The following is a 24,854-nucleotide window of genomic DNA, read 5'->3' on the forward strand; positions in this document are numbered from 1 at the left end:
GTTGATCAGAGCTCTACACGAGGGAGGCCTTTCCACGTGGCTTGGGCCTCCGCACCTCACGGCAACTGCGTGCTGAGGGGCCGAGCCCCGCGAGCAAATGTCAGCGTCAGGCGTGAGATCTCCTCGCTGCCCACTGCTTGCGTGACCTCCACACGCACCATTGGTCAAGCAGGCCCAGGCCAGCCCAGATTCAAGGAGAAAGGAAATAAACTCCTGCTTTTATTGGGGACAGAGGCAAAAAATTTCTAGCCCTTACCTTTGTGGGCCTGGGTTAGAGGCCGAAATTGTGCATTTCCAAGATGTGGCTGGTAATGCCCATGCTGCTGGTCTGAGGACCACATTTTGAGGTCCAGTTCTTAGAATTCATGGCTACAAAAGTCCCTTTTTTCCCTAATTAGTTAATGAGCACCCACTATGTGTCAGGAGTCACTCTCACCTGTGCTGTCATGTTGAATTATTTTGCTGTGTGGCTGGAGGGAGTTATTGCACCTCTCTGAACCTCTGTTTCCTCTTCTTTCCTCCTGCTTCTCCCCAGGCCTATCTGACCAGCCCTGCTGCTCTCATGTACCATGCCCTGGCTCTTCTCCAGATGGACTTTCAGCAGGTGGACCACACCACCCCCCCCCCCCCCCCCAGCAGAGAGAGGAATCTAGGGTAGTTCATCCAGACTTACTGAGAGATCCAGGGCCCAGCACCTAAAGCTGGATCAGGTAGGGCTGGAAGAATTGTGAGGGCGAGGAAACTGTGGGCATTTCCCTAACGTTCTGCCAGTTGCAGGAGGAATGTCTGTCCCAGTCCTCTCACTCAGCAGCTGCATCCTTCAAACTCACCCTCCTCTGATTGCGGGCAGACCTCACAGAGGCTGAGACTACCTCACAGGGGAGTTCGGGACAGGATCTGGACAAGATGTGCCCCCTTCAGGCCCTCATCTGACATCCTGTTTCCCAGATGGAACCCTGAGCCCAGAGAGGGCTGGCACAGCCCACAGTCAGAGTGAGGACGGGCAGGACTCCACCCAGGCTCTCCCAGCTCTGCCCTCCGCTGTCTGTATCCCGTGCTCTCATGACCCCCTGCAGCCTCACCCCCCACTCCTCCACATGCCCTCGCCTGACGGGGCTCCTTACCCCAGAGTCTGGTGTGGGTGAGCCTCACGAGGCTGTGGGCTTCGCTCCTGTTCCCAGCACTCATGTCTCAACGCAGGCCCTGGGCTGCCTGGAGGCAGGTCTTGACTTCCTGCCAGGCTGTGCTGTCCTGGGGCCAGATGCTCCCTGTCTCTGAGCTTTCTGATTCCGCACCAAGAAACAGTGCATGACGCCCTCCTGGCCCCTCATGTGGACAAGAGCCCAGGAGATGTGTGGGGACAAGGTTTGGCCTGGCCTTGCTCACCTGGCACCTGAACTCTCAGATGCAACCTTTCACCTCTCACACCCTGGAATGGGAAGGGCAGCTGCAGCTGTAAACTTGGGGCCCAGAGACACCTTTGCCCTCCCCTCAACTTGCCCCCTCCACCCCACGAGGAAGGTGCTGAGTCCTGAAGATCCAGCATCCACACTGTGTGGCCCTGAGCTGGTTCATAAGCCTCTCTTGACAACACTGGCTCCCCTCCCCCACCTCCATCTGGGCCTGCAGCCAGGTGGGGAGGAAGTAAGCAGGCGTGTTGGGATTGGCTGGCCCAGCCTGGCCCTGCCAGCCTCCCCCACTTCACAGGTTGGGCCTGAGACAAAGACTTCCCAGAAGCAGGGGAGAGGAAGTTGTGTGGGACAAACTGCTCCAGACAGAAGGTGCCAGGCTGGGGTCCAGGGCTGGAGGTGCCGGCCTGGGGTGGGGAGGGCGCTGCCCACGGCAGGGGTGGCTCCAGGGAGCTAGCTGGCTGGGACCAGGACGGTGGTTTCCTGTAACTGGAGCCTCTGGAAACTTCCCACTGATTTAGTTTGGGCCTCTCCTCCTTTTTCTCTCTTCCTCTTTATCTCTTCTCCCCTGTCTGTCTCTGTGTCTCTGTCTGTCTGTCTTTCTGTTTGTCTCTCTCTCTTCCTCTGGATTTCCATGGACCCCCTCCCCTCTCTGACCCCTTCTCTGAGCCCTCTCTGCCCTGGCCCCAGCCCTCACCATTCCTGCCCCTCGCTGTCCTGTCCCTCACACCCTTGGTCCTTGCCCTCTTTGTCAGCTGTCCGTCTCTGCGTCAAGCTCACCAATACTCGCTTTTCCTGGGCCCCAGGAGCTCGCCCTCCACCCCGTGTGCCCTGCAGGATGCTGCAGCTGAGCCTGTCCTGGCTGGGACTCGGGCCCGTGGCAGCCTCCCCGTGGCTGCTCCTGCTGCTGGGCGGGGCCTCCTGGCTCCTGGCCCACGTCCTGGCCTGGACCTACACCTTCTATGACAACTGCTGCCGCCTGCGATGCTTCCCGCAGCCCCCCAAACGGAACTGGTTTTGGGGTCACCTGGGCCTGGTGAGTGTGGCAGCAGGAGGGGTCTGGGGCATCAGGGTGGGTGGACTTCCTGAGGGGTTGGGAATGGGGCTCAGGTTGGGCTGGGATCTAGGACAGCGGAAGTGAGAGGGAGGCTCAGGCGGCCCCTCCTTGCTCACTCACTAGTTCCTCTGCTCTACCATCCCACGCCTTTGCCACGTCCTTGTCCCCACCCCAAGCCTGCTCTGGATCCATTAGCGCAGCTCTGAGAGGCTCCCAGGGCGGGCTGCACAGTGCTGGGTCCCCTTGTGTCCCCAGTCTCCACCACTGAGCTTGAGGCCTCTTCAGGGCACTGTCCAGGGTCCGCTCGCTGCTGGCCTGTGTCTGACGGCCTCTGGCCGGTGTCTGCTCCTCTTGGGCTTCCACTGCCCCACAAGAATTAACTCAGACCTCAGCCCCCTTCCCCCCGGGACACAGCTGGGCTGGAGGTGATATATGGGCAGTCTCTCCTTCTCCTCCCCTCCCTCCTGTCTTGCCTCCTACCCCCAAGATAGATCAGTGGGCCCTATCGCCCAACTTGGAAAGAAGTTGACCACTTACCCTTATGAAGGAGTCATTCTGGCCTCTGCCTTCATGGCCAAACCTCCTGGGAGGGGGCTCCTGGCTCACCATCGCAGCCTCATCCTCAGAGGACCGTCCCCTGTGCTCCGCCGGCCCGGTACTGCCACATTCCTCTTTGGATTTTGTCACCACGCGTAAAGGCATCGCCTCCAAAGCCACTGACCTGAGTGTCGCACTCTCTGACCATGGCCTCCTCTTCTTTCCAGCTTCTTTTTCTTTCTTTTTTTACCCTTTGGATCTTGCCGGGGTGTCCAGTCTGCTCTACACCCCAGTCCGACAGTTTCCTTCCAACCCCACTCCCTTGGACACATCCAGCTTAGATGCTCAGCCTTTGCACATGGGCTGAAGTCTCTTGCCCGTTGGGCTTTCCTTCACAGCCTCTTGGAAAACCTTTGCCCTGTCTGAGCTCAACCACCCAAGTCCTCTGAGCTCTTCTCCGTGATGATGTTAGAGAAGGTCACAAAACAGGACACAGGGGTGACATGTAAACTACCCCCTCCCACCTCCAAGGCACCTCGTTCTGCATCCAGACCTCCAGTCCACTCACTCTGCTGTCTCCTTGTGGACAAACACTAGTCTTCACTTGTTGCCTCCATTTCCCCGTTTGCTCCTCACCTGCTCCAGCCTGGTCCCCCACCTCTTCATGCTCCCCCAAGATGACCGTGACACCCAGGTTCCTAAATCCCATCTCATCCACTTCATGGCAGCTCTCTGACCTTGCTGATCACCCTGTCCTCTTGGAACCTCCTTTTCCTCTTGGTTCCAAGATGCCACCCTCGCCTGGTCTCCCTGTGGCCCCTCTGTCTCCCGTCTTGGCTCCTCCACCCCACCTTTCTATGTAGGGACCCCCTGGGATCCTAAGCCCTCGTCTGTCTCCTCTCTCTCCTGAGGCCACCTCGTTACCCAGGGCTCCAGCTCCTGAGTGGACCACCAGTTCCCTCTGTGAGTGAACTCACATTCACATCTCTCCTGAGCCCAAGGCTGCATGTCCAGCCCCATCCTCGTCTTCTCATGTGGAATCTCACACACACCTCATTTCAGCAAATCAGAGTCAGAACTCACGCCTCCTCCTGGATCCTGCCCCGTCCTCCGTGCAGCCCGTGCTTCCCATCGCCACGTCCCGTACTTTGGGGTCCCCTGACCCTCCTCTTCTCTCACTTGCACATCTGGTCCTTCAGCATGTCCGGCTGTGCTGCCTGCAGGATCTCTCCTCAGTCCGCCCCCTCTCTGCACGCTGCTGCCACCTCGGCTCCGTCCCTTGTCATCTTTCTCCCGGAAGCTTCTCCCAGCCTCCTTTCTGGCCTCCTTATCGCCACGCTTGTCCTCTGTCGCCCACTTTCTCTTTAGCCCTGGCGGCATTTCTCTGAAATTTAGTTTAGATCACACCACATGTCAACTGAGAACCATTCAATGACTGCCTGTCGCTCTGAAGACAAGGACTAAATGCTGCCCGGCGGGCCCTGCTGCCCCCGCCACCCACAGCCTGGGCACTCCGAGCCCCTGCTCTCCCCACGAGCCAAGCCCCCCCCAGAGCCTTTGCTCCTGCTGCTTCTCTGTCTGGAAGTGCTTCCCTTCTGCGGTCACCCGCTTGATCCCCCTTAACCTCCCATTTTCAGCTCACGTGTAACTGCCTTCTACAACCCTTTCTGGGCCCCTCAAAACTTAACCTCTGACTGGGCCCTGTTCATGCTGAGACAGTCAATTGTCCAACTGCTGCTTGATTATTTGTCTCTCCCACTAGACAGTAGCTCTGTGAGCAGACATGACATCTACAGTGCCCAGCCCAGGAGCTGACATACAGTAGACACTTAATAAATGTTGGCTGATGTTGTGGTTGAGGCCATGCCCCAGGCCTGGGAAAAACCTGCCATCACCTCCATTGGTTATCCAGGCCAAAGGGATGAGCGTCCAGCTCCTTCCCACCCCTTCCCCCAGACCAGCTTACTGCAGAACAGGATGACCCAGGTTTATCGCGAGGCGTTCCTGAGATTCTGGGTCTTGGGATGTTCTCACCATGCCCCGGGACAGCAGGGGTGTTATACAGTTACTGCAGTTCTTCCTCCCCTCCAATGGCTCGGCTGTGGAGGCCAGTCTTAGTCATCCCTCCTGCAGTCCCCCTTGCTGTGTGACCTTGGCAGAGTGGCTCTCCCTCTCTTGTCAATTTCTTCACATGCCTTGAATCTTCACCCCAGGGTCCTCGGAGAGCAGGGAGAGGGTGACAAGGTGGAATGACTTATGTTCACCTGCCTGGAGCACCTGGGGGTAATGGTGAGGCTTGGATGAAACATCCTGAGGGACTGGAGAGGAAACACCACTGGGAGGTGACCCACCCTCTTTTCATATTGGAGGACATAGGCTGAGTTTGTTCATCTGGAAATGGAACAATTGGTGGGTAGGCTGATAGGTTCAGGAGAGAGAGAGAGATGGAACACACTGGGAGAGATAGAGACAGACAGGACGCATTGTGAGAGATAGGCAGACAGAGAGGATGCACTGTGAGAGACAGAGAGACAGACAGGAGGCACTGTGAGAGATAGACAGATAGGACACACTGTGAGAGAGAGAGACAGACAGGACGCACTGTGAGAGACAGAGAGACAGACAGGACACGGTGTCAGAGATAGAGAGACAGACGAGATGCACTGTGAGACATAGATACACAGGATGCAGCGTGCATAGCGGCCAGCCCTCAGAAGGGGCTCATAGGTGGGAGCTGCCCTCCTGGTTGATGGTCAGAGTTCAGGCCCCTTCTCTGGCATCAGCCTGGGCTGGAGGGTCTTGGGACTGCAGACCCTTCACCATTCAAGTAACCAGAGGCCATGTGGAGTTGAAAATATGTGAGAATGAGCCCCTGGGTCTAGTCCTGAGTCCACCCTCCTGCCCACAAACCTCCCCCTTGAGCACCTCCCCCTGTGGCCGCCCCGTGGCTGCAATCACTCCCAGGATGAGGGAAATCCATCTTCTGGAGCCAAGGTCGGCCTCTGTGTGCAGAGCGTGTCTTCTCCCTGTGCCCTGGTTGCTCCCTTGGGACTTGGAGAGGCCTCAGGGACCCTCCTGCCCTGAGAGGAAAGGAGCAGCAGGAGCCTGGATTCCCCCATCCCTGCAGAATCTGGACACAGTGTCCACTGCAGAGGCTGCAGGGGGGACATGCCGTGGCTGCTTCTGGGGAGTGATGGCCCCTCCTTGCTTGCAGTTTCCCCCGACAGAGGAGGACTTGAGAGACGTAACTCAGCTGGTGGCCAACTACCCCCAGGGATTTGTGACCTGGATGGGCCCCTCTTGTCATTCTCTGCCATCCAAACATCACCTGTTCTGTCACCATCACCACAGATCCCCCCTGAGACATGATGGTGGGTACCGTAGCATCATTCAAGGGCTGCAAGCCCTCCCTGCCAAGCTTCTGTGACCCCTACAGGTTCAAAGGCCCCTCTTGTTCTAGGGTGCCCTTGGCCATCTTTTTCTTCTTTCTTTTATTTGCCACCCCCATTCTGGTGTTCGAGACACTGCTTGGTATCTGTGGGGAAATTCAGACCTGGCTCTTCCCTGGAGGAACCCTCAATCTTGAACACACAGAGCTAGACAGAGTCGCCTCCAATCTTGTTGTCAGGATGGGCCTGAGGGAGAGAGACAGGGGCTGGGGGACCACAGAGGGGAAGCAAGACTTCTGCCATTTGAGCAGTCTGGAGGGCTTCTTGGAGGAAGAGTTGTTGGAAGTGGGTCTGGAATGATGAGTATGAATTTTTTAAGAAAAGAAGAGAATGTGTATTCTATGGAGAGGAAGAGCCCACTCTAAGGCCTGGAGGTGAGAGAGCCAGCACCTGCAGTGCAGGTGGGGTGATCTGAGTGAGAGGCAAAGAAAAGTGGAGAGGGGAGCAGAGTGAGCAGGATTTCAAGACCACCCAGGGAGAGGTGATGGGTTCTGAGGGCGAGCCATGGAAGGTAGCGAAGAGGAGAAACAGATGAGGAGCTGGAGAGATGGACAGAGAAACAGGGTCAGGGAAAGAGAGAGATACAGAGAACGAGGGAGGGAAAGAGAGAGAGAGAAGGATGCAGAGACAGATAAACAGTAAAAGAAGCATGTATGTACAGAGATACAAACACATCTATCTATCAATTTATCCATCCATCCATCATCTAATCATCTCTCCATCTATCATCTAGTTATCTATCTACCCCTTCATCTATCTATCTATCTATCTATCTATCTACCCTATCTATCCATCTATCATTTATCCGTCTATCATCAAGTCATCATCTATCCATTATCTGTTTATCTATCCAACTATAAATCCATCGTCTATTCATCCATCATCTAATCATCTATCCATCCATCCATCATCTATCTTTCTTTCTATATATATCCAGCCATCTATCATTTATCCATCCACAATCTAGTCATCTATCTATCCATACATACATTATCTATCTTTACATCCATCCATCTGTCCACCATCTATCCATCTATCTTGTACCTAATTGTCTATCTGTCTGTCTATCTATCCATCCATCATCTATCTGTCCATCCATACACTGTCTGTCTATCTATCTATTTATCTGCCTAAAGAAACAGAGAGATGTAGAGAGTGAGGGGACAGGAGAGGCATATAGATATATAGACACAAAAAAAGACAGAGACCAACAGAGAGAAGCTGCCTTAGTGAGATGGAGAGAGGTGTAGATCAATAATCCAGGCAGAAGAGGAGAAGGGAGTGCGTGGGGGTGTGGTGGGTAGGGTGGGTGCAGAGGGCAGTTGTCGTTTCTGAGGCCAGGTCTGGCCTCGTCCACTCCTATCCCCAGGCGAAGAGCAACGAGGAGGGCTTGCGGCTGGTGGAGGACCTGGGCCACTACTTCCGTGACGTCCACCTCTGGTGGATGGGACCCCTCTACCCCATCCTGCGGCTCGTCCACCCTAAGTTCGTTGCCCCCCTGCTCCAGGCCCCAGGTATCTCTTCCAGGAGCCTCCGACCCCAGCCTCTTTCCTCCCTTCGCTTTCAGCCCTTCTTACCCCTGGACAGACCAGGCTGAGCAAGGGGAATGGACAGCGTCAACAGAGACCCAGCTATGCCACTAACCTGCTGGGTGATTCTGGGCAGGTCCTTGGCTCTCTCTGGTTGCCAAAATCTCTTTCATTTTTGAGTGGAGGAAACTCAATACTGTTGATCTAAGTAAAAAAGAGAATCTATTGATTGAAAAGCTCAGGGAGTGTTGTCTTCAGGCACAGCTGCATCCAGGTCTTCAAACAATGCCATTGGGAATCTGTCTTCATCTTTGTAGTTCTGTGTTCCTCTGTGATGGCTTCACTCTCCTGCTGGTAAAGATGAGTCCCAGAAGCTCAGCCCCCGTGGACAAGTGAGCTCATTCCTCACAGACCCAGGGAAAGTTGCAGGATTCCATGAAATTGGCCTGGCTTGGGTCACAGGGACCAATTCCTCATCTAATCACTGTGACTTGGTTGACAAGGCTTAGGGCCATATGTCCAGCTCTGGAGCAGAGGATGGGGTGGCATGGCCACCCTTCTAACTACATGGAATGAAAGTGGAGAGACTGTGGAGTGCTAGTTCCAGGACATGGGATGGATGCTGGACAGGCAGATACCACAGATGACCATCCACCAGCATCCTTGCTAGGTGGGTATTTCCTGGGTGAGGAAGCTGAGGGTCAGGCACGCATAACGGCTTCTCAAGGTCACATAGCATGCTGACGTTTCCTTCTTAGTTCTATGTGTTCTCAGCTGCCCTGTCTGCCTCTGATGGGAGGGAGCCTAAGCTGAAAGGTGATTTGGGGCTGGGAAATGGCCAGACTATTGTGAGAGAAGATCCACCAGACCCCAGGGTGGTCAGCTGTGTCTGATTGGCCCTGGGGGGGCTGGTCTAGAGGCTGGAGGGAGCAGTGGCAGCTCTTCATGGTGGGTGGATCTCAGCATCTGATGGGGGCAGCATGCTCTGGTCTTTTTAAGGACAAGGGAGCCCTTGAACAAAAGCACTTAACAGCAAATATGGTGTGGAGGAGAATGCTGAGGAAGTCTGTGTCATACCTGGGCCATGTCTGGCACATTAATGGGACTGTAAATCCTGTCTAGGGCCCATCTGTGGCTCACACTGAGGTCATGTCAGATTGTCTCAGCCCCATGTTAGAGCATGCTGTGTCATGTCAGGGTGTGTCATACATGTTGTTTCATGTCAGTACGTGTTAACACATGGTGGGGTCATGTCAGATGTCTCAGGAGATATCAGATGGTGCTGACCAGACACGGTGTCCCAGGTCCCTATGAAGGCGTTTTGTAGAGTGCTGGGCTGTGCTCAGGTGTTTAGAACATGTTGGATCATGTAGGAGCCATGTCGAGCCATGCTGCGATGTGTTGTGCCATGTTGGGGTGCCTCTAAGCACTAGGGGTGCATCTGTGGGCTCTGCCTTTGCTCTACTCTGTGCTGCTGCCTGGTCTGGTCCCCCTTCACCTCACCCCTCCTCCCAGCTTCCTCTGCCCTTGGCCCCACTCCTTCTATGCTGGGCGTGGAGGGGGAGGGCAGACCCCTGGCCGAGGCTCCACCCCACCTCAAAAGTCCCTCCCCTCCCCCTCTCCATGGCCCCTGATGGCTTACCTCTCATGTCAGCTGCCATCGCACCTAAGGATATGTATTTCTACAGCTTCCTGAAGCCCTGGCTGGGTGAGTAACTATGGGCAAAGGGAGTTGGGGATAACCTTGGGGGCTAGAGGAAGACACTATCCTTCACTACTCCTTGTGGCTGCCTCTACTAGGGGACGGGCTCCTGCTGAGTGCTGGTGACAAGTGGAGCCACCACCGCCGCCTGCTGACACCTGCCTTCCACTTCGAAATCTTAAAGTCCTATATAAAGATTTTCAACAAGAGTGCAGACATCATGCACGTGAGTTCCTTGAACCCAGGGTCCCAGCTGGAGCCTTGGGAAACGGGGAGAGGCCTCAGACACACATCTGGAGTCCTGGCTCTGCTGGATGGCTTTGGGGTCATTGCTTTTTCTCTCCAAGCCTCATTTCCTTATCTGTAAAATGGGGATAATAATCCCTTCTTAAAGGGTGGTCAAGATGATGTAATGGATTCATGTTCCTGGCACATAGTAGGTACCCAGAAGGCTTTAGTTTCTAGCCTGCCTCACTGAAGCTCTGTATATTCAAGATAGTAATGATGAAGGTTGCATAGTAGCTCTTTCTGCATGACACACCACGGGCTTGAAAGAACTAGTGTCTGTTATTGCTCACAAGATGATGGGTCCATCAAGTCGTCTCATCTCAGCTGGAATCACTCATCTGTCTGTGGTCATGGATGGGTTTGGTGGGCAGCTCTGCTGATCCAGGCTCAGCTCTAATACGTGTTTGGGGCTTGACTGGCTGTCGTTTGTCGAGGGTGGCCTTGGTAGGACAAATGGATTCCTGCATTTGTCTCTCATCCTCCAGTAGGCTAGCCTAGGCTCAGTTGCATGGTGCAGACTGGGATCTAAGAGAGTGAGCAGAAAGATGCGGTACCTCTTGAAGCCTTGTTTCAGAACTAGCACACCATGATTTCCACCTTTTTCTATTGGCTGAAGCAGCTCAGATTCGAGAGGTGGAGAAAGAGGTTCTATCTCCTAATGGAAGAGCTGCAGAGTCTCACTGCAAAGGAATAGTGTATACGGAGGAACAAAGGAATGGGGACGTTTCTGTCGTCAGCTGCCGCTATGATAATGATGAAGATGATGATGATAGCTAACAGTGATTTAGTGCTTACCACATACCAGAAATGGTATTCAATGCCATGGCGTATGTTGTCTAATTTAATTTTCACAAGCCTATGAGGTAGAGATGATTATTATTGCCACATTATAGACGATGAAATGGAAGGTCAGAGAGGTTAGGGAGCTTGCCAGAGTTCACATAGCTAGTAAGTGAACTATGAGTGATGGACCTGGGATTCTAACCTGATTTGTCCAACACCAGAGAAGGTTATATTAAGTATTACTGAAGATTTGAGCGGTGGAGCCCAGAGGAGGGCTATGAACTGACCCAATGAACTGAACTTTCTGCTCTGCACACAGAGCTGGACCTTGAACCCAGGCCACCTGACCCCCAGCTGTGGGGTCTTCATGTCCTCATGGTAATAGCGTCCACTCCCACTCATGCCTGCTTCTCCAGGGGAGGGGTGCGTGGGGCCAAGAGACTGGGTCTTGGGAGCCTGTCCTGGTGTTGGGTTGGGGCGTGGCTCAGGGGAGGCCCCATCCCATCCCCGGCTCTGCCCCTTCTCTGTCCAGGCCAAGTGGAAGCGCCTGGCCTCGGAGGGCAGTGCCCATCTGGACATGTTTGAGCACATCAGCCTCATGACCCTCGACAGTCTGCAGAAATGTGTCTTCAGTTTCGACAGCAATTGCCAGGAGTGAGTCCTGGCCCAGGGCCTCGGAACATGGGCCATAGATGCAAGGGAACAGACAGAGGGAGGACTGACCAGGGCAATCAGAAGGGCCTTCCTGGAGGAGAAGGGTCCGAGCCGGACACTGAAGCAGGGAAGGGGAAAGAGAGAGAGCAATCCTTTTGGGTAGGTAGAAATGTTTGATACAGGCCAGGAGGCTAGGACGAGCAGAGTGTGTACAACAATGTAGAGACGCCTGGGAAATAGGATTGGAGGTGTAGGCAGGGGTAGATCTTAATGACATTCAAAAGCCAGGCAAAGGAATATGAACTTGATCCTAAGGTTTCCAAGGAGCCATGGAAGGTGTTTGAGCAGATGAGGATCATGGTCAAAGCTGAGCTTGGACATCTGACTCTAGAGAAGACTTGTGTAGACACAGGATGCAAGGAGACCATGGAGAGGAGTAGGCCTGAACTTGGTGGAGAAAATGCAGCAGATTTGGGAGAAACTGAGGAAGAATGGGCAGGATCAGATATTGTGTAGGAGAAAGAGGAGATGAATGTGATTCTCAAGCTTTGCCCTGGTGTCTAGGACATGAGACAGCTCACAGATATGGGAGGCAGAGAGAAGCATGATGAGGGCACTCTTTTATGGATGGCATGTGGTCCTGGGTTTCTGGCTGGGAGGTGCTCCTAGGGTTTCCCATGAGTTGAGAAGCTGCTTCATAATGCTCTCTCTGGCCTGGGCCTGCAGGAATCCCAGCGAATATATTGCTGCCATCTTGGAGCTCAGTGCTCTTGTGACAAAACGGCACCACCAGATCTTCATGCACATGGACTTCCTGTACTACCTCACTCCCGACGGGCGGCGCTTCCGTAGGGCCTGTGACCTGGTGCACGACTTCACAGATGCTGTCATCCAGGAGCGGCGCCGCACTCTTTTTAGCCAGGATTCGCATGACCTCCTCAAGGCTAAGGCTAAGACCAAGACTTTGGACTTCATCGATGTGCTCCTGCTGGCCAAGGTGGGCTTCTCTGGGATCTGAATTCAAGAGGTAGGATGGACCTTGATTTCAAATGTCAGATAGGAGAACTTAGATTTGATGCAGAGGGTGCTAGTGAAGGTGTATGAGGAAGGAAGGGACAGGTCAGAGATAAGTTTTAGGCATGACTCCGTAGAAGGCTGCCTGGAAGGAGTAAGGAGGAGGCAGGAGACCAGGGAGGAGGCTTGTGGGGTGGGCTCTGGAGATGATAAGAGAAGGATCCCACTTGGATGATGGAGCTTCAGGGACTGTTCAGGTTAGACTCAGGCACCCTCAGAGCTGGTGTGATTCAAAGGGTCTTCTTGTCCTTTCTCCAGGATGAAGATGGGAAGGAACTGTCAGATGAGGACATCCGAGCTGAAGCTGACACCTTTATGTTTGGGGGTGAGAATACAGAAGGGGCAGGGGTCTTTCTATCCCAGGGACTTGGCTGGTGGTCCCTGGACAACCTTGTCACCCTCCATCCTCCCCATTCTCACTGAGGGCCTTAATGTAAGGACGCTGTCCACCTTCTGGTGCTGAAGCCTCCCAGAAACCCAAACTTGTCTGGCTGCCTCTCAGGACATGACACCACAGCCAGCGGCCTCGCCTGGGTCCTGTACAACCTCGCGAGGCACCCAGAGCACCAGGAGCGCTGCCGGCAGGAGGTGCGAGAGCTCCTGAGGGACCGTGAGCCTAAAGAGATTGAGTGGTGAGTGCAGGTGCACATGGTCTGTTCCTGAACCCCTCTGTCATTTCTACTTAGTGGGAATAGGAGCAGAACCCACAGGTAGGGTCTGGTACCCAGCCTGGAGAGCAGGAGAAAGTTTGCAGACTTTTGAGACAGAAAGATCTGAGTGTCCACACTTATTGCCCCACTAACTTGCTATGTGACTAATAAAATCAGTTCTCTTTTCTTCATGCCACTTTCCTCCTCTGTAAATTGGTAGGGAGGGTGGGGAGTCTCTCCCCCACAGAGCTGCAGCAATGTGTGTAGAACAGATGCCACTCAGAATGGATTCAGTAAATGCACTTCTCCCCTCTCTTTTTTTCTGCCTGATGTTGCATTTTTTCCCCAAAGAGCCAAGCTGCCCTTAATTTTTATTCTCTTCTCCAATTCCCGCCTAATAGTCTATTCCAGGGGTTTGCAAGAGGTCTTTGGGAGTAAAAAATCATCCATCTCCTCATTCAGTAAACATATCCTTTCCCAACTGCCCTTTCCCAACTCAGTGTCCAGTTCTGTTCTAGTCCTCCCTGGGCAGGGCTGGGCAGAGAGGAAAGGAGGTGAGGCTGGGTAGTGGAACAATGAATACAAATTCACCACTAGATGTGGATAGTGGACAGTGCTCCAGGCCAAGGGGATGGCTTCTGCAAAGACCAGGACAGAAGCGTGCAGGAGTGAGCCTGGCAGTTTGAGGGGAAGTAACAGTGGTTGTATCCTTATGAAATTTACAGTATGAGGAACAAGAGGGGCTCCCGAAGAGGCTGGAGCTGGAAACAGAAACCCCTCTTGGAATGCTTTGGAAACCATGTTACGAGTTTCCAAACCTGTCAGTTCAAGTCCTTTGAAAAGCCAATACCAGATAAAAGATAAGTTGGCAGAGATGCTGCCTTTAGGGGAGTCTCACATTGGGCAGAAATGGTAAGGCAATAGTGGCCACTGGGCTCAGTCTTCGGCTGGGAGCTGCCCAGGTAGCTGTGGTGTTGGCTGGAATGCTGCAGCAGGGCCTGGAGACCCTATAGCTGGAGGCTAAAAGCTAAAAGCACTCCTTGTAGCTGTACAGCATTCTTTCTGGAAGGGAGGTCCATGACTAATGCAAGAGGGCAATGGGAGCCATGGGAGATCTTTGAGTATAGGAGGGACGGGTCGGATATGGGTATTAGAAACATCTTTCTGCAGCTACAGGGGCAAACTGGGGTGGAGGTCGGGGAGAGCTGGGGCCTAGCGGGCCAGGGGGAAGATTCTGATCCAAGGGCTGAAGGACAGTGAGGAGGTGTTGGACTGGACAAACACTTTGGAGGTAGTGCCCTCAACTTCAAGGCTTTGCTTAGCACAGCAGTCCTGTGAGTTGGAGAAATGTTTTTGTGCTTCTCCCAACTTCAAAAAATTATGCATTTGATAAAAATGTACATAGTACAAAATGGTTTACAGTGAATATAAGCCTCCTTCTTTTTTTTCTCCCAATTTTATTAAGATATAATTGACATATAACATTGTATAAGTTTAAGGTGTGCAACATGATGATTTGGTACATGGATATATTGAAAAATGAGTACAGTAGGGTAGGTTAATGCACCTAACACCTCTCTCTCTCTTTTTTTTTTTTTAGATTTTAAAAATTTTTTTCCTTTTTCTCCCCAAAGCCCCCCGGTACATAGTTGTATATTCTTCGTTGTGGGTCCTTCTAGTTGTGGCATGTGGGACGCTGCCTCAGCGTGGTTTGATGAGCAGTGCCATGTCCCCGCCCAGGATTCGAACCAATGAAACACTGGGCCGCCTGCAGCGGAGCGTGCGCACTTAACCACTCAGCCACGGGGCCAGCCCCCTAACACCTCTCTCTTATGCCAGCACCCCAATCCCATGGTCGCCTTCGATGGTTTCCTGTGTCCTTCAGTCTATAACCACGTTTATCTGTTCACAGTCTTTCTTACTCACTCATTCATCTGTCTTGTCGCTCTACAAATGAGAGTATACACAGAGCATTCAGGCATGCTCATCGAAAATATAATTTCAAGATCCTTTCATTTTTTTAAATAAAATCTAAGTTTCAGAAAATTAATTTTGAGTTGCAAAATCAATATTGAGAAGAAGGGGCCGGCCCCGTGGGTGAATGGTTTTCGCACGCTCCACTTCAGCGGCCCAGGGTTTCCCTGGTTTGGATCCTGGGCACGGACATGGCACCACTCACAGGCCACGCTGAGGAGGCGTCCCACATGCCACGACTAGAAGGACGCACAACTAAATATACAACTATGTACTGGGGGGATTTGGGGAGAAAAAGCAGGGAAAAGTAAAAGAAGATTGGCAACAGTTAGCTCAGGTGCCAATCTTAAGAAAAAAAAATAATAGGAAGAAGTCTATTTTTTGTGCACAAAATGAAACATCATGGAGAAGATTAGTTTCAACTTTGTTGCCCTCTCCCCAAGCCTAGTTCCTTCTCTGTCTCCTGAGGGGTCTCTAGAGACATCAGTCTGTCATATGTCGTTTCAGACCTTTCTTTTCTCTTGGAATGTCTATGTATGTATATACTGTTGCAGTTTAAGAGAAATACACGCATGCCCACACACTTGCTCACTTGTTCTTCTCACTCAACAGCGTGTCTTAGGGCTCCTTTTTCTGAGTGCTGCACAGCATTGCAGTTTACTCAGCTCATCCCTCTATGGAGGATGTATATGAAAATATTTGCAATTATAACATATTGCCAAATTGCCTTTCGGCATCTCTGTACTGATTTACCCTGTAGTGTGATAGGACCAGTGATCCCTATTTCCTTTTTGATAGCTGTGTAGAATTCCACCATATGGATGTACCATAATTTATTTAAACATTTCCTTATCAATGGACATTAGTATAGTTTTGTAGTATACTATAGTCTTTTGCTGTAGCAAACATGATGTAGTGAACATCCATGTATGCTGACCTTTGCTTACATATGTGGGTGTCTCTCCAGAACAAATTCTTAGAAGTAGCATTGCTGACTCAAAGACCATTTGAGTTTTGCAACTTAATAGCTCACAGCAAATCCACTCCTCCAAACAGATTTTGAGAGTGCCAATTATCTTGCATCCTCACCAACAGTGCGCATTATAAAACTTTAAATCACCAACAGTGTGCATTATGAAACTTTAAAACTGTAGCCAATCTGATAGGTGAAATATAATACTTTGTTATTTTAATGAGCATCACTTTAAGTATGGGTAAAGTTGAGCACTGTTTTCACATGTTGATCAGCAATGCATTTCTTTTTTTGTGAAGTTTCAGTTTGCATAATTTGTCCTTTTTACATTGAGCTTTTTTCTAGTTTTTTTCATATTGGTTTATAAGTGTTCTTTAAATAAAAAGAAAATTACTTCTTTGTCTGTTATGCAAAAATTATCCCCGAGAGTGTCTTTTGACTTTATTTTTGGTTTTGGTTCATTTTCTTGTAGTCACATTTATTAACTTTTTTCTTTTCTTTTCTTTTCTTTTTTTTTTTTTTGGTGAGGAAGATTGGCCCTGAACTAAGATCTGTTGCCCATCTTTCTCTTTTTGCTCGAGGAAGATTTGCCCTGAGCTAACATCTGTGCCAGTCTTCCTCTACTTTATATGTGGGACACTGCCACACTGTGGCTTGATGAGCGGTGTGTAGATCTCTGCCTGGGATCCGAACCCACGAATCCTGGGCCACCAAAGCAGAGTGTGCATACTTAACTACTATGCTACTGGGCTGGCCCTAACTTTTTTCTTTTATAGCTTCTGGGTTTTTAAAAAAATCATGCTTGGAAAAGACTTTCACACTCTAATACTAAACTGTAAAACTCTTGTTTATTTTCTTCTAATGGGTTTATTTATTTAAAAAAATATTTTATTAAAAATTTAATTTTGTTTATATAATACTTTTGTTTTTATCTTTTATATTTAATGCTTTGTTCCATATGAAATCCATTGGTATAACTACTGAGGTAGGAATCTTTTTTCCTCCAAATGGCTAATTGTCTCAAAATAATTTAATGAATATTTTGTATTTGTCTTAGAATTTTTAATAATAGCAGCTTCATGATAAACTAAATTAATTTATATATTTGGGTTTATTTCTGTACTCTACTCTGTTCTATTTATTTATATATTCATACATAAGCACCAAGAAGTGTTCATTATCATACTTTAAAAAACATTTCATACTTGATAAAGTATGTTCTGACGGAGTATGAATAACTTGATAAAGTTTGCCCCATCTTATTAATTTGTTTTTACAAATTTTTTCTTGCATTCTTATTTTTCCATTTGAACTCTATGATCGGGTTGGGTAGTTCAAAAAATACTCTTGAAAATTTTAATTAATTAGCTTTTTGGACCTCAGGTGCGAAGGATGGAGTTGACCATGTCCCCCAATTTATGACTAATTGTCATCATTTTTTCATGCAATATTTATTCATTCCCATTCAGCCCAACTCTCCACTTTCAGTTCTCCACCAATATGATTCGAGAGAGCTTGATCCTTTTATTTGCATAATTTCTTGTTTTGGGTGGATGTATTTTAAAATTCACAAATACTACAGATCTCATGCTGGTTCTCACCTTTTCCGGAAGCATAGCACTACGATTTCATTAGATTTTATCATCCATGGTCTATGTACACTTTAGATTATTGCTTGGAGCCATCATATAGTACTTCCCTCTCCAATCCCTTACAGCTGAATACTCAGGCTGCTTCCATCTCATCACTGCAGTGAACACTTTGTACATGTGTCTATCACCTGTCTGAGAATCTCTCTGGGATCTATACCTGGGAGCCAACTTGCTGGGTCGTAAAACACACGTTGCCTTTCCCTGACGATACTGAAGCCCTCGAGCATGGCAGCCCCTGTCCACACCTCCACTATCAGTGCTTGAAGTCCCTCTACCCCCACACCTCCTCGTCATTGCCCACCTTGTTAGCTCTTGCCTTGAATAGGTGTGAAGCAACATCTCATTGCTATACAATTTCCATTTCTCTGAGAACCAATGACTGAGCATCTCTTCACGTTTTAAATCTCTTGTGTTTGAGCTTCTGTGAATTCCTAGATCATGTCCTCTGCCTACTTTTCTCTTGAGTCACATCTGTCATCTCTCTTGTTGATTTGCAGGAATTCCTTGTATATTCAAGATATTGTTCTAGATCTATATATTTATTGCAGATATCTACAGTGAATCTCTCATCTGATTTTTTTTTGGTCCGTGGTGTCTTTTATTAAACAGAAATCCTTAATTTCAATGCATATTTATTCATTTTTTTGTCTTCCAGTTTGAGCTTTTGGGGTTTTATTTAAGAATTCCTTCCTACTCCTACGTCACAAAGATGTCGCCTAGGTCATCTTCTTTTAACCTAATTGTCTTACCTTTCACATGTGAGAGGAGACAGCATCCTGTGTATGAAGTAGATGAGGATCTAGTTCTTTCTGTTTCCACATCACCAGTTGTCCGAACCCTGTCTACTAAACTATCCATCCGTCCAGTGGTTTGTGGGGCCTCCTTCACCAGATGCGAAGTTTTCATCTAACCACGTGCAGTATCTGAGTTCTCTATTTTGTTCCATGAGTTTGTTTTCCTGTTCTTGCAATAATACTACACCGTTTTTTTTTTTTTAAATTACTTCACTTTGGTAATAGATCTTAATATCTGGTAGGTTGAGTTCTCTTTCTTTGACCTTTTATTTTTAAAATGACATAGCTCTTGAAGTTGAATCCTTTCAAACTGAATAAGATTACCAAGTTCCAAAAAAAAAAGAAAAAAAAGCCAGCTAGGATTTTATTGGATTGCATTGAATGTATTGATTAGTTTACAAATAATTGATACCTTTATAATATTAGGTCATCCCAACTTAGAGTGTGGAGGGGATCTTATTCATTCAAATAACTTCATAAGCCCATTATAGAGATTACTTTTTTTTTGCTTTTTAATTATATAATTCAAAAAACTTTTTTAAATGCAAATATATTAACACTTTTAAGGATACCCTATGAGTATTGTGTTTTCCTCAGAAATGTTTCTAAAGTTTTCTTCTACTAACTTTCGTGGTATTAATTTTCTAATGCTTCAATCCTTGGTCCATGTGGAACTTATCCTGTTATAGGAGTGAGGGTCAGAGGAAGGTGGAGAGAGGGTCTAACGGGGCAGGAGGAGGGCTGAGGGGTCTCTGTCTTGGCTCTCTGGATAATTGTTCGGGGGTTTCCTTAGGGACGACCTGGCCCAGTTGCCCTTCCTGACCATGTGCATCAAGGAGAGTCTGCGGTTGCATCCCCCAGTCGCGGCCATTTCCCGCTGCTGCACCCAGGACGTTGTGCTCCCGGATGGCCGGGTCATCCCCAAAGGTGCCCTCAACGTCAAGGGGAGGAGGGTATTGGTCCCATGAGGGGAGACCAGGTCCCGACGACCCTCTCTTCCCCCATAGGGAACATGTGTGTCATCAGCATCTTCGGGATACATCACAACCCGTCAGTTTGGCAGGACCCTGAGGTGCGGCCCTTCCCCGCTTCTCCATGCCCAGGACCTGGTGAGGGGGCGGGGTCCTGACCGGGGAAATCACAGGCTTCGCCTTCTCTGCATGCACACCTGTCTTTTCTGGGGGCGTCGGGTGTCCTGAGAAACCCCACCCAGCAGCCCTGTCTTGGCCTCGCCCGCAGGTCTATGATCCATTCCGCTTCAACCCAGAAAACCCCCAGAAGAGATCACCCCTGGCTTTTATTCCCTTCTCTGCGGGGCCCAGGTGAGGGCAGGGGGTGTCTGAGGCGAGGATGGGATGAGGGTGGTAGGGGCATTCAAAGGATGTGCAAGCCCTCGTGGGGGGCCCAGGCTTCACTCTCCCTGCGGGTGGGGATGGGGGGGGTCCCAGGACAGGTTCCCACGCGACGGTGCAGGGATGGGGGTCCCGGGACAGGTTCCGGCGCGATGGTGCGGGGATGGGGGTCCCGGGACAGGTTCCGGCGCGATGGTGCGGGGATGAGGGTCCCGGGCGCCGTCGAGCCCCCACTCCCGCCGCAGGAACTGCATCGGGCAGACGTTCGCCATGACGGAGATGAAGGTGGTCCTGGCGCTCACGCTGCTGCGCTTCCGCGTCCTGCCGGCCGGGGAGGAGCCGCGCCGGAAGCCGGAGCTGATCCTGCGCGCCGAGGGCGGACTGTGGCTGCGGGTGGAGCCGCTGAGCGCGGGCCCCCAGTGACCCGCGGCCTCCCGACCCGGGAGCCACCCCGACCCCACACCTCACTGTGCAGATTCCCAGGAATAAATCTGTGCTGTCACCTCTGCCCCAGCCTATCGGGAGCCAGCAGGGGGCGGTGTTGGCTGCGGAGGATGGGGAGGGGACGTGGTGGGTGGAGGCGGGGCGGTGTCTCTGAGGCCGATGCCCTGCCTGCCTCTCCCGCTGACCACAGGGACCCACGCCGCTCAAGGGTTCTTCTAGAAACCAACGAGGGACTTCATCCTGTGGGCAGTAGGGAGCTGTGGGAGGTGTCTGAGCAGGAGGGGGCCAGGGTGGAGGACGGACGTAAGGGGCACTTTTGAGGCTCTGAGTCACGGAGGAGAACCTGTGCTCTGAGCACTCTGACCTCGGTTCCATCTCCTAATATACCCAATCTTTCCTCACCTCAGAACCCTTCGCTGTGTATCTGTGGTTACTGTGTTACTGTCTTGACTTGAACATGACAAGCCGGATGCTTTATAGTGTGTTGTGTTGTCTGTCCCTGTTGCAGTGTCTGCTGTTTTTGCTGGGTTTCACTCCTAGGGTCAGTGTTCTTGTGTGCCTGGTTACCACTGCCTGGGTAGTGGCTGCCATATTTGAAATAATATCCGTCGAATTTGAAGGAGGCAGCTTTCTGTAAGAGGAATCCTAGGAGCCGTGCTGGGTGAGGATGAAGTTAAATGAAGTTCAAGGCTCATGGTGCCCAAGGCCACCAGGAAGATTAAAGTCAAGCCGCAGTGACACTTGCAGGCTCCTCCTCTTCCATTTGCTGTCATGCTGAGGGTGGAGCTTTGTGAGGTCTCCACCAACGTGAGGAGTGCTCCCCTCCTGGCCTCTCCCTGGGCTCTGCCTTTTCTCTCCCCACCACGAGGACATCCAAACAGGGATTCACATTTTCTTGGCTGGAGAAATGCCTCCAGGGTAATAAAATGAACATAATGTTCATTTTATCTCTGGGTTCCTGTTTTCATTTGAGTAGTGTCTTCCTATTTCTTTACTGTCTTTTCAGGTCGTTATTCACTTAAGAAACTGGGAAGGTATCCAGCTTTGAGAGTTGTTTTTAGAAACCTGAAAGTTTAATCCAAGTAGCCTGGCTTTCCATTCATGGAAAACAGAAGTCTCAATTGGGATTTTAAGTGGTCCTGGTCCAGTTATGACTCCACTCTTGCATGTAGTAGGAATGGTGGTTGCCTTTAAGTGTATAGATTTCCAGGCCATAAGAGCCCACAGCAGGTTAAGGGGAGGCCTGCACATCACCCAGACTCTGGACTCTGGGCTGAATGGAGGCAGCAGGTGGACTTTGGGTTTGACTCCCTTGGGATGTTGTGAGTGTGTTCCTTGTATAGGAAGCAGGGTACACACGGGATGTTTTGGTAGTCAACAGGACGGCCTGTTCGGGGACTGCTAATTGTGTATCAGGATACGCATTTTGCTCTCTTAGAATCCTTAGTTTTTAGGTATGTGCATGGCTGGCTGTAACACAAATCATACCTGAAGGCTTTTCTTGAAGGTAGACTGGTTAAAGAACTGTACCGTGTCCCTTATGGAGAAGTCAAAGACTACATGGTAATTCCGGGAACCTTCTTGAAGAGACAGCTGAGATGCTCTCCCTGTCCAGTCTTCCCCTCTCCTCCTTCCTGTTGCGTGGACCATTGAGGTGGTGACTGGAGCTCCATCTTGGGTCACAAGGACAAGACTACTCTTTGGAGCAGGTGGAGCAGACACCTCGATGCCATCAGGGTCAAATGACCCTGGATCAACCACACCCTGGAGTTGTACTACCAATGTCACAATCTCAGTCTGCTCTTTACCAGCTGTGTGGGTTGTGGAGAATTGTTTCTCTCTCTGAGCCTCAGTTCTTTTCCTGTGAAGTGTAGGCACTTTACCACACTGCTGTGGAGACTGAATAAGCAGGCATACACAGCATGACTGGGTTAATATCTGGTGGGCATCAGCACTCAGTGAGGGTTACTTTCCTCCCTTTCGACCCTCTTTTTGTATCCCATCCTAAAATTTAAAATGTTTTAAAGTCGTGAAGCTTACATTTAAGTTTTGAGGAATGTGGCACCCAGATGTTGAAGAGACGTATGATTGGAAGATTCAGTGAGTCCAAAATATCCATAGTTATGTCTGAGAAATTACACGGGCGTTCGATGTGAAGCTGGCCTGAAGCTAGGAAGTGAAAATGGTTTTTTCGCTCAGAGAAGCATGACCCGGACTTCATTTTAGTCTGGACATTCCAGGAAGCGGGGTTCACGCTGGTCTGCAATAGGGAGAGGAATGTGGAGGGGATGGGAATGAGGCTGTTTCCTTCAGCACCTGGCACAGCGGCCGTCCCTGGACTGGCTCCTGTCAGGCTGTAGCGGGTCCGGGGGTACAGGGTACAAGTCTCAGAGCCTGTCAGGAGCCCACAGATCGAGGGCCTGGACTGGTTGGGTAAGAAGCACATGAAAAGTTGCTCAACATCACACCCACTAGGGAAATGCCAATCAATGCCACAGTTGATACCACTTCACAACCACTAGGATGGCAAGAAAATAAAAAAGGGAAAATAACAAGTGTGGATGAGGATGTGGAGTGATTGGGACCCTCAGACACTGCTGGTGTGAATGTAAAATGGTGCAGCCATGAGGGAAAACCGTTTGTTGGTTCCTCTATAAATTTAACCTAGAATTACCATATGACCCACGCCCAGGTATATTCCCCAAAGAATTGAAAACAGGTGTTCAAACCAAAATTTGTACATGAAAGTCCACAGTGACACTATTCACAACTGCCAAAAGTTTGATTTTTGGGAAATAATCCAAATATTCATTAACAGATGAATGGTAAGCAAAATGTGGTTCATCCACACGAAGGAATATTGTTTGGTCATAAAAAGGAATGAAGCACCGACACATCCTACAACTGGGATGAACATTGAAAGCATGATGTTAAGTGAAAGGAGCCAGACACAAAAGGTCACATATTGTACAATTCCATTTATGTGAAATGTCCAGAATAGGCAAATCCATGGAGAGAGCAAGCAGATTGGTGTTCGTCAGGGGCTTGGGGGTGGGGGAATGCGGACTGACTGCTAATAGGGATGAGGCCTGGGTTTTGGTGATGAACATGTCTTGGAGCTCGATAGAAGAGGTGGTTGCACAACATTGTGAATGTCCTAAATGCACGGAATTGTGTGCTTTACAGGGGCTAAAATGGTGAATTTCATGTTATGCGAATTTTACCTCAACTAACACGCTGCTATTTTATCATATATCTATTTGTTAATCTGGTTTTTTAACTTAATAATATATTGTGAACCTCTTTCCATGACTTTACCTTATCTTTCCAACACATACAATCCTCATCTTGGGGACTTGAAGATCTTTAATTGTGAAGTGTTCAAGCCACTCTTTATTTTTTTTAATGGAATTATGTTAGAAAATAACTTAAAAGTTTGTCTCGCTTTGCAAGAATTAAGATTATGATAGTTTATACCCTTGTGAAATTTCAGTTGTACGTTATTGTTAGTCATGTTGTGGGTACACCACTTCATCCTTTGTGCCCTCCCACCACCCCCCCCCTTTCCCCTGGTAACCACCGATCAGTTCTCCTTGTCTATATGTTAACTTCCACCTATGAGTGGAGTCATACAGAGTTCGTCTTTCTCTGTCTGGCTTATTTCACTTAACATAATACCTTCAAGGTCCATCCATGTTGTTGTAAATGGGACGATTTTGTCTTTTTTATGGCTGAGTAGTATTCCATTGTGTATATATATATATATATATATATATACACACCATATCTTCTTTATCCAATCATCAGTTGCTGGGCACTTAGTTTGGTTCCACGTCTTGGCTATTGTAAATAACGATGCGATGAACATAGGGGTGCATGGGACCTTTGGAATTGCTGATTTCAAGTTACTTTGTTTATTTGAGTCTTCTCTCTTTTTCCCTTAGTGAGTCTGGCTGAGGGTTGTTCAATTTTGTTTATCTTCTCAAAGAACCAGCTCTTAGTTTCGTTCATCCTTTCTACTGTTTTGTTGGTCTCTAGTTCATTTATTTCTGCTCTGATTTTATTATTTCTCTCCTTCTACTGACTTTGAGCATTGTTTTTTCTTCTTTTTCTAGTCCTTTTAGGTAAAGCTAGGATTACTTATTTGAGATTTCTCTTGTTTGGTGAGGTGGGCCTGTATTGCTATGAATTTACCTCTTATGACCACTTTTGCTACATCCCATGAGAGTTGGTATGTTGTTTGCATTTTCATTTGTCTCCAGCTATTTTTTATTTCTCCTTTGATTTCTTCACTTATCAATGGTTGTTTAGTAGCATGCTGTTCAGTCTCCACATATTTGTGACTTTCCCAGCTTTTTTCTTGTAGTTTATTTCTAGTTTCATAGCATTGTTGCCAGAAGAGATGCTTGATATGAGTTGTATCTTCTTAAATTTATTGAGACTTGCTTTGTTTCCCAACATATGGTCTATCTGTGAGAATGTTCCATGTGCACTTGAGAAGAATGTATATTCTGCTGGTTTTGGATAGAATGT

The 24,854-nt window shown here is 49.4% G+C and overlaps 1 protein-coding gene across 13 annotated transcripts; it reads left to right on the top strand.

Moving 5' to 3' along the window:
- The first annotated feature begins 1,668 nt into the window (after window positions 1-1,668).
- On the top strand, window positions 1,669-20,798 carry LOC138915127 (cytochrome P450 4F6-like). Of its 13 annotated transcripts, none has more exons than XR_011430288.1 (13): window positions 1,669-1,781; window positions 2,216-2,445; window positions 7,822-7,966; window positions 9,636-9,689; window positions 9,782-9,909; window positions 11,287-11,408; window positions 12,135-12,405; window positions 12,741-12,807; window positions 12,985-13,114; window positions 19,319-19,452; window positions 19,533-19,634; window positions 19,765-19,847; window positions 20,123-20,798. XR_011430288.1 is itself a non-coding variant. In XM_070246062.1 (13 exons), exons 2-13 carry the CDS (start codon window positions 2,248-2,250, stop codon window positions 20,298-20,300), a joined length of 1,575 nt encoding a protein of 524 aa, XP_070102163.1. In that variant the 5' UTR covers window positions 1,669-1,781; window positions 2,216-2,247; the 3' UTR covers window positions 20,301-20,798. The 13 variants fall into 13 exon arrangements, 10 of the variants coding, with proteins under 10 accessions (XP_070102163.1, XP_070102160.1, XP_070102165.1 ...); XM_070246062.1 differs by having other exon boundaries at window positions 19,533-19,597; XR_011430287.1 differs by having other exon boundaries at window positions 1,680-1,781; window positions 2,100-2,445.
- The last annotated feature ends 4,056 nt before the right edge of the window (window positions 20,799-24,854 follow it).

Source organism: Equus caballus, chromosome 21 (genome assembly GCF_041296265.1).
Source record: "Equus caballus isolate H_3958 breed thoroughbred chromosome 21, TB-T2T, whole genome shotgun sequence".
Lineage (NCBI taxonomy): Eukaryota > Metazoa > Chordata > Mammalia > Perissodactyla > Equidae > Equus > Equus caballus.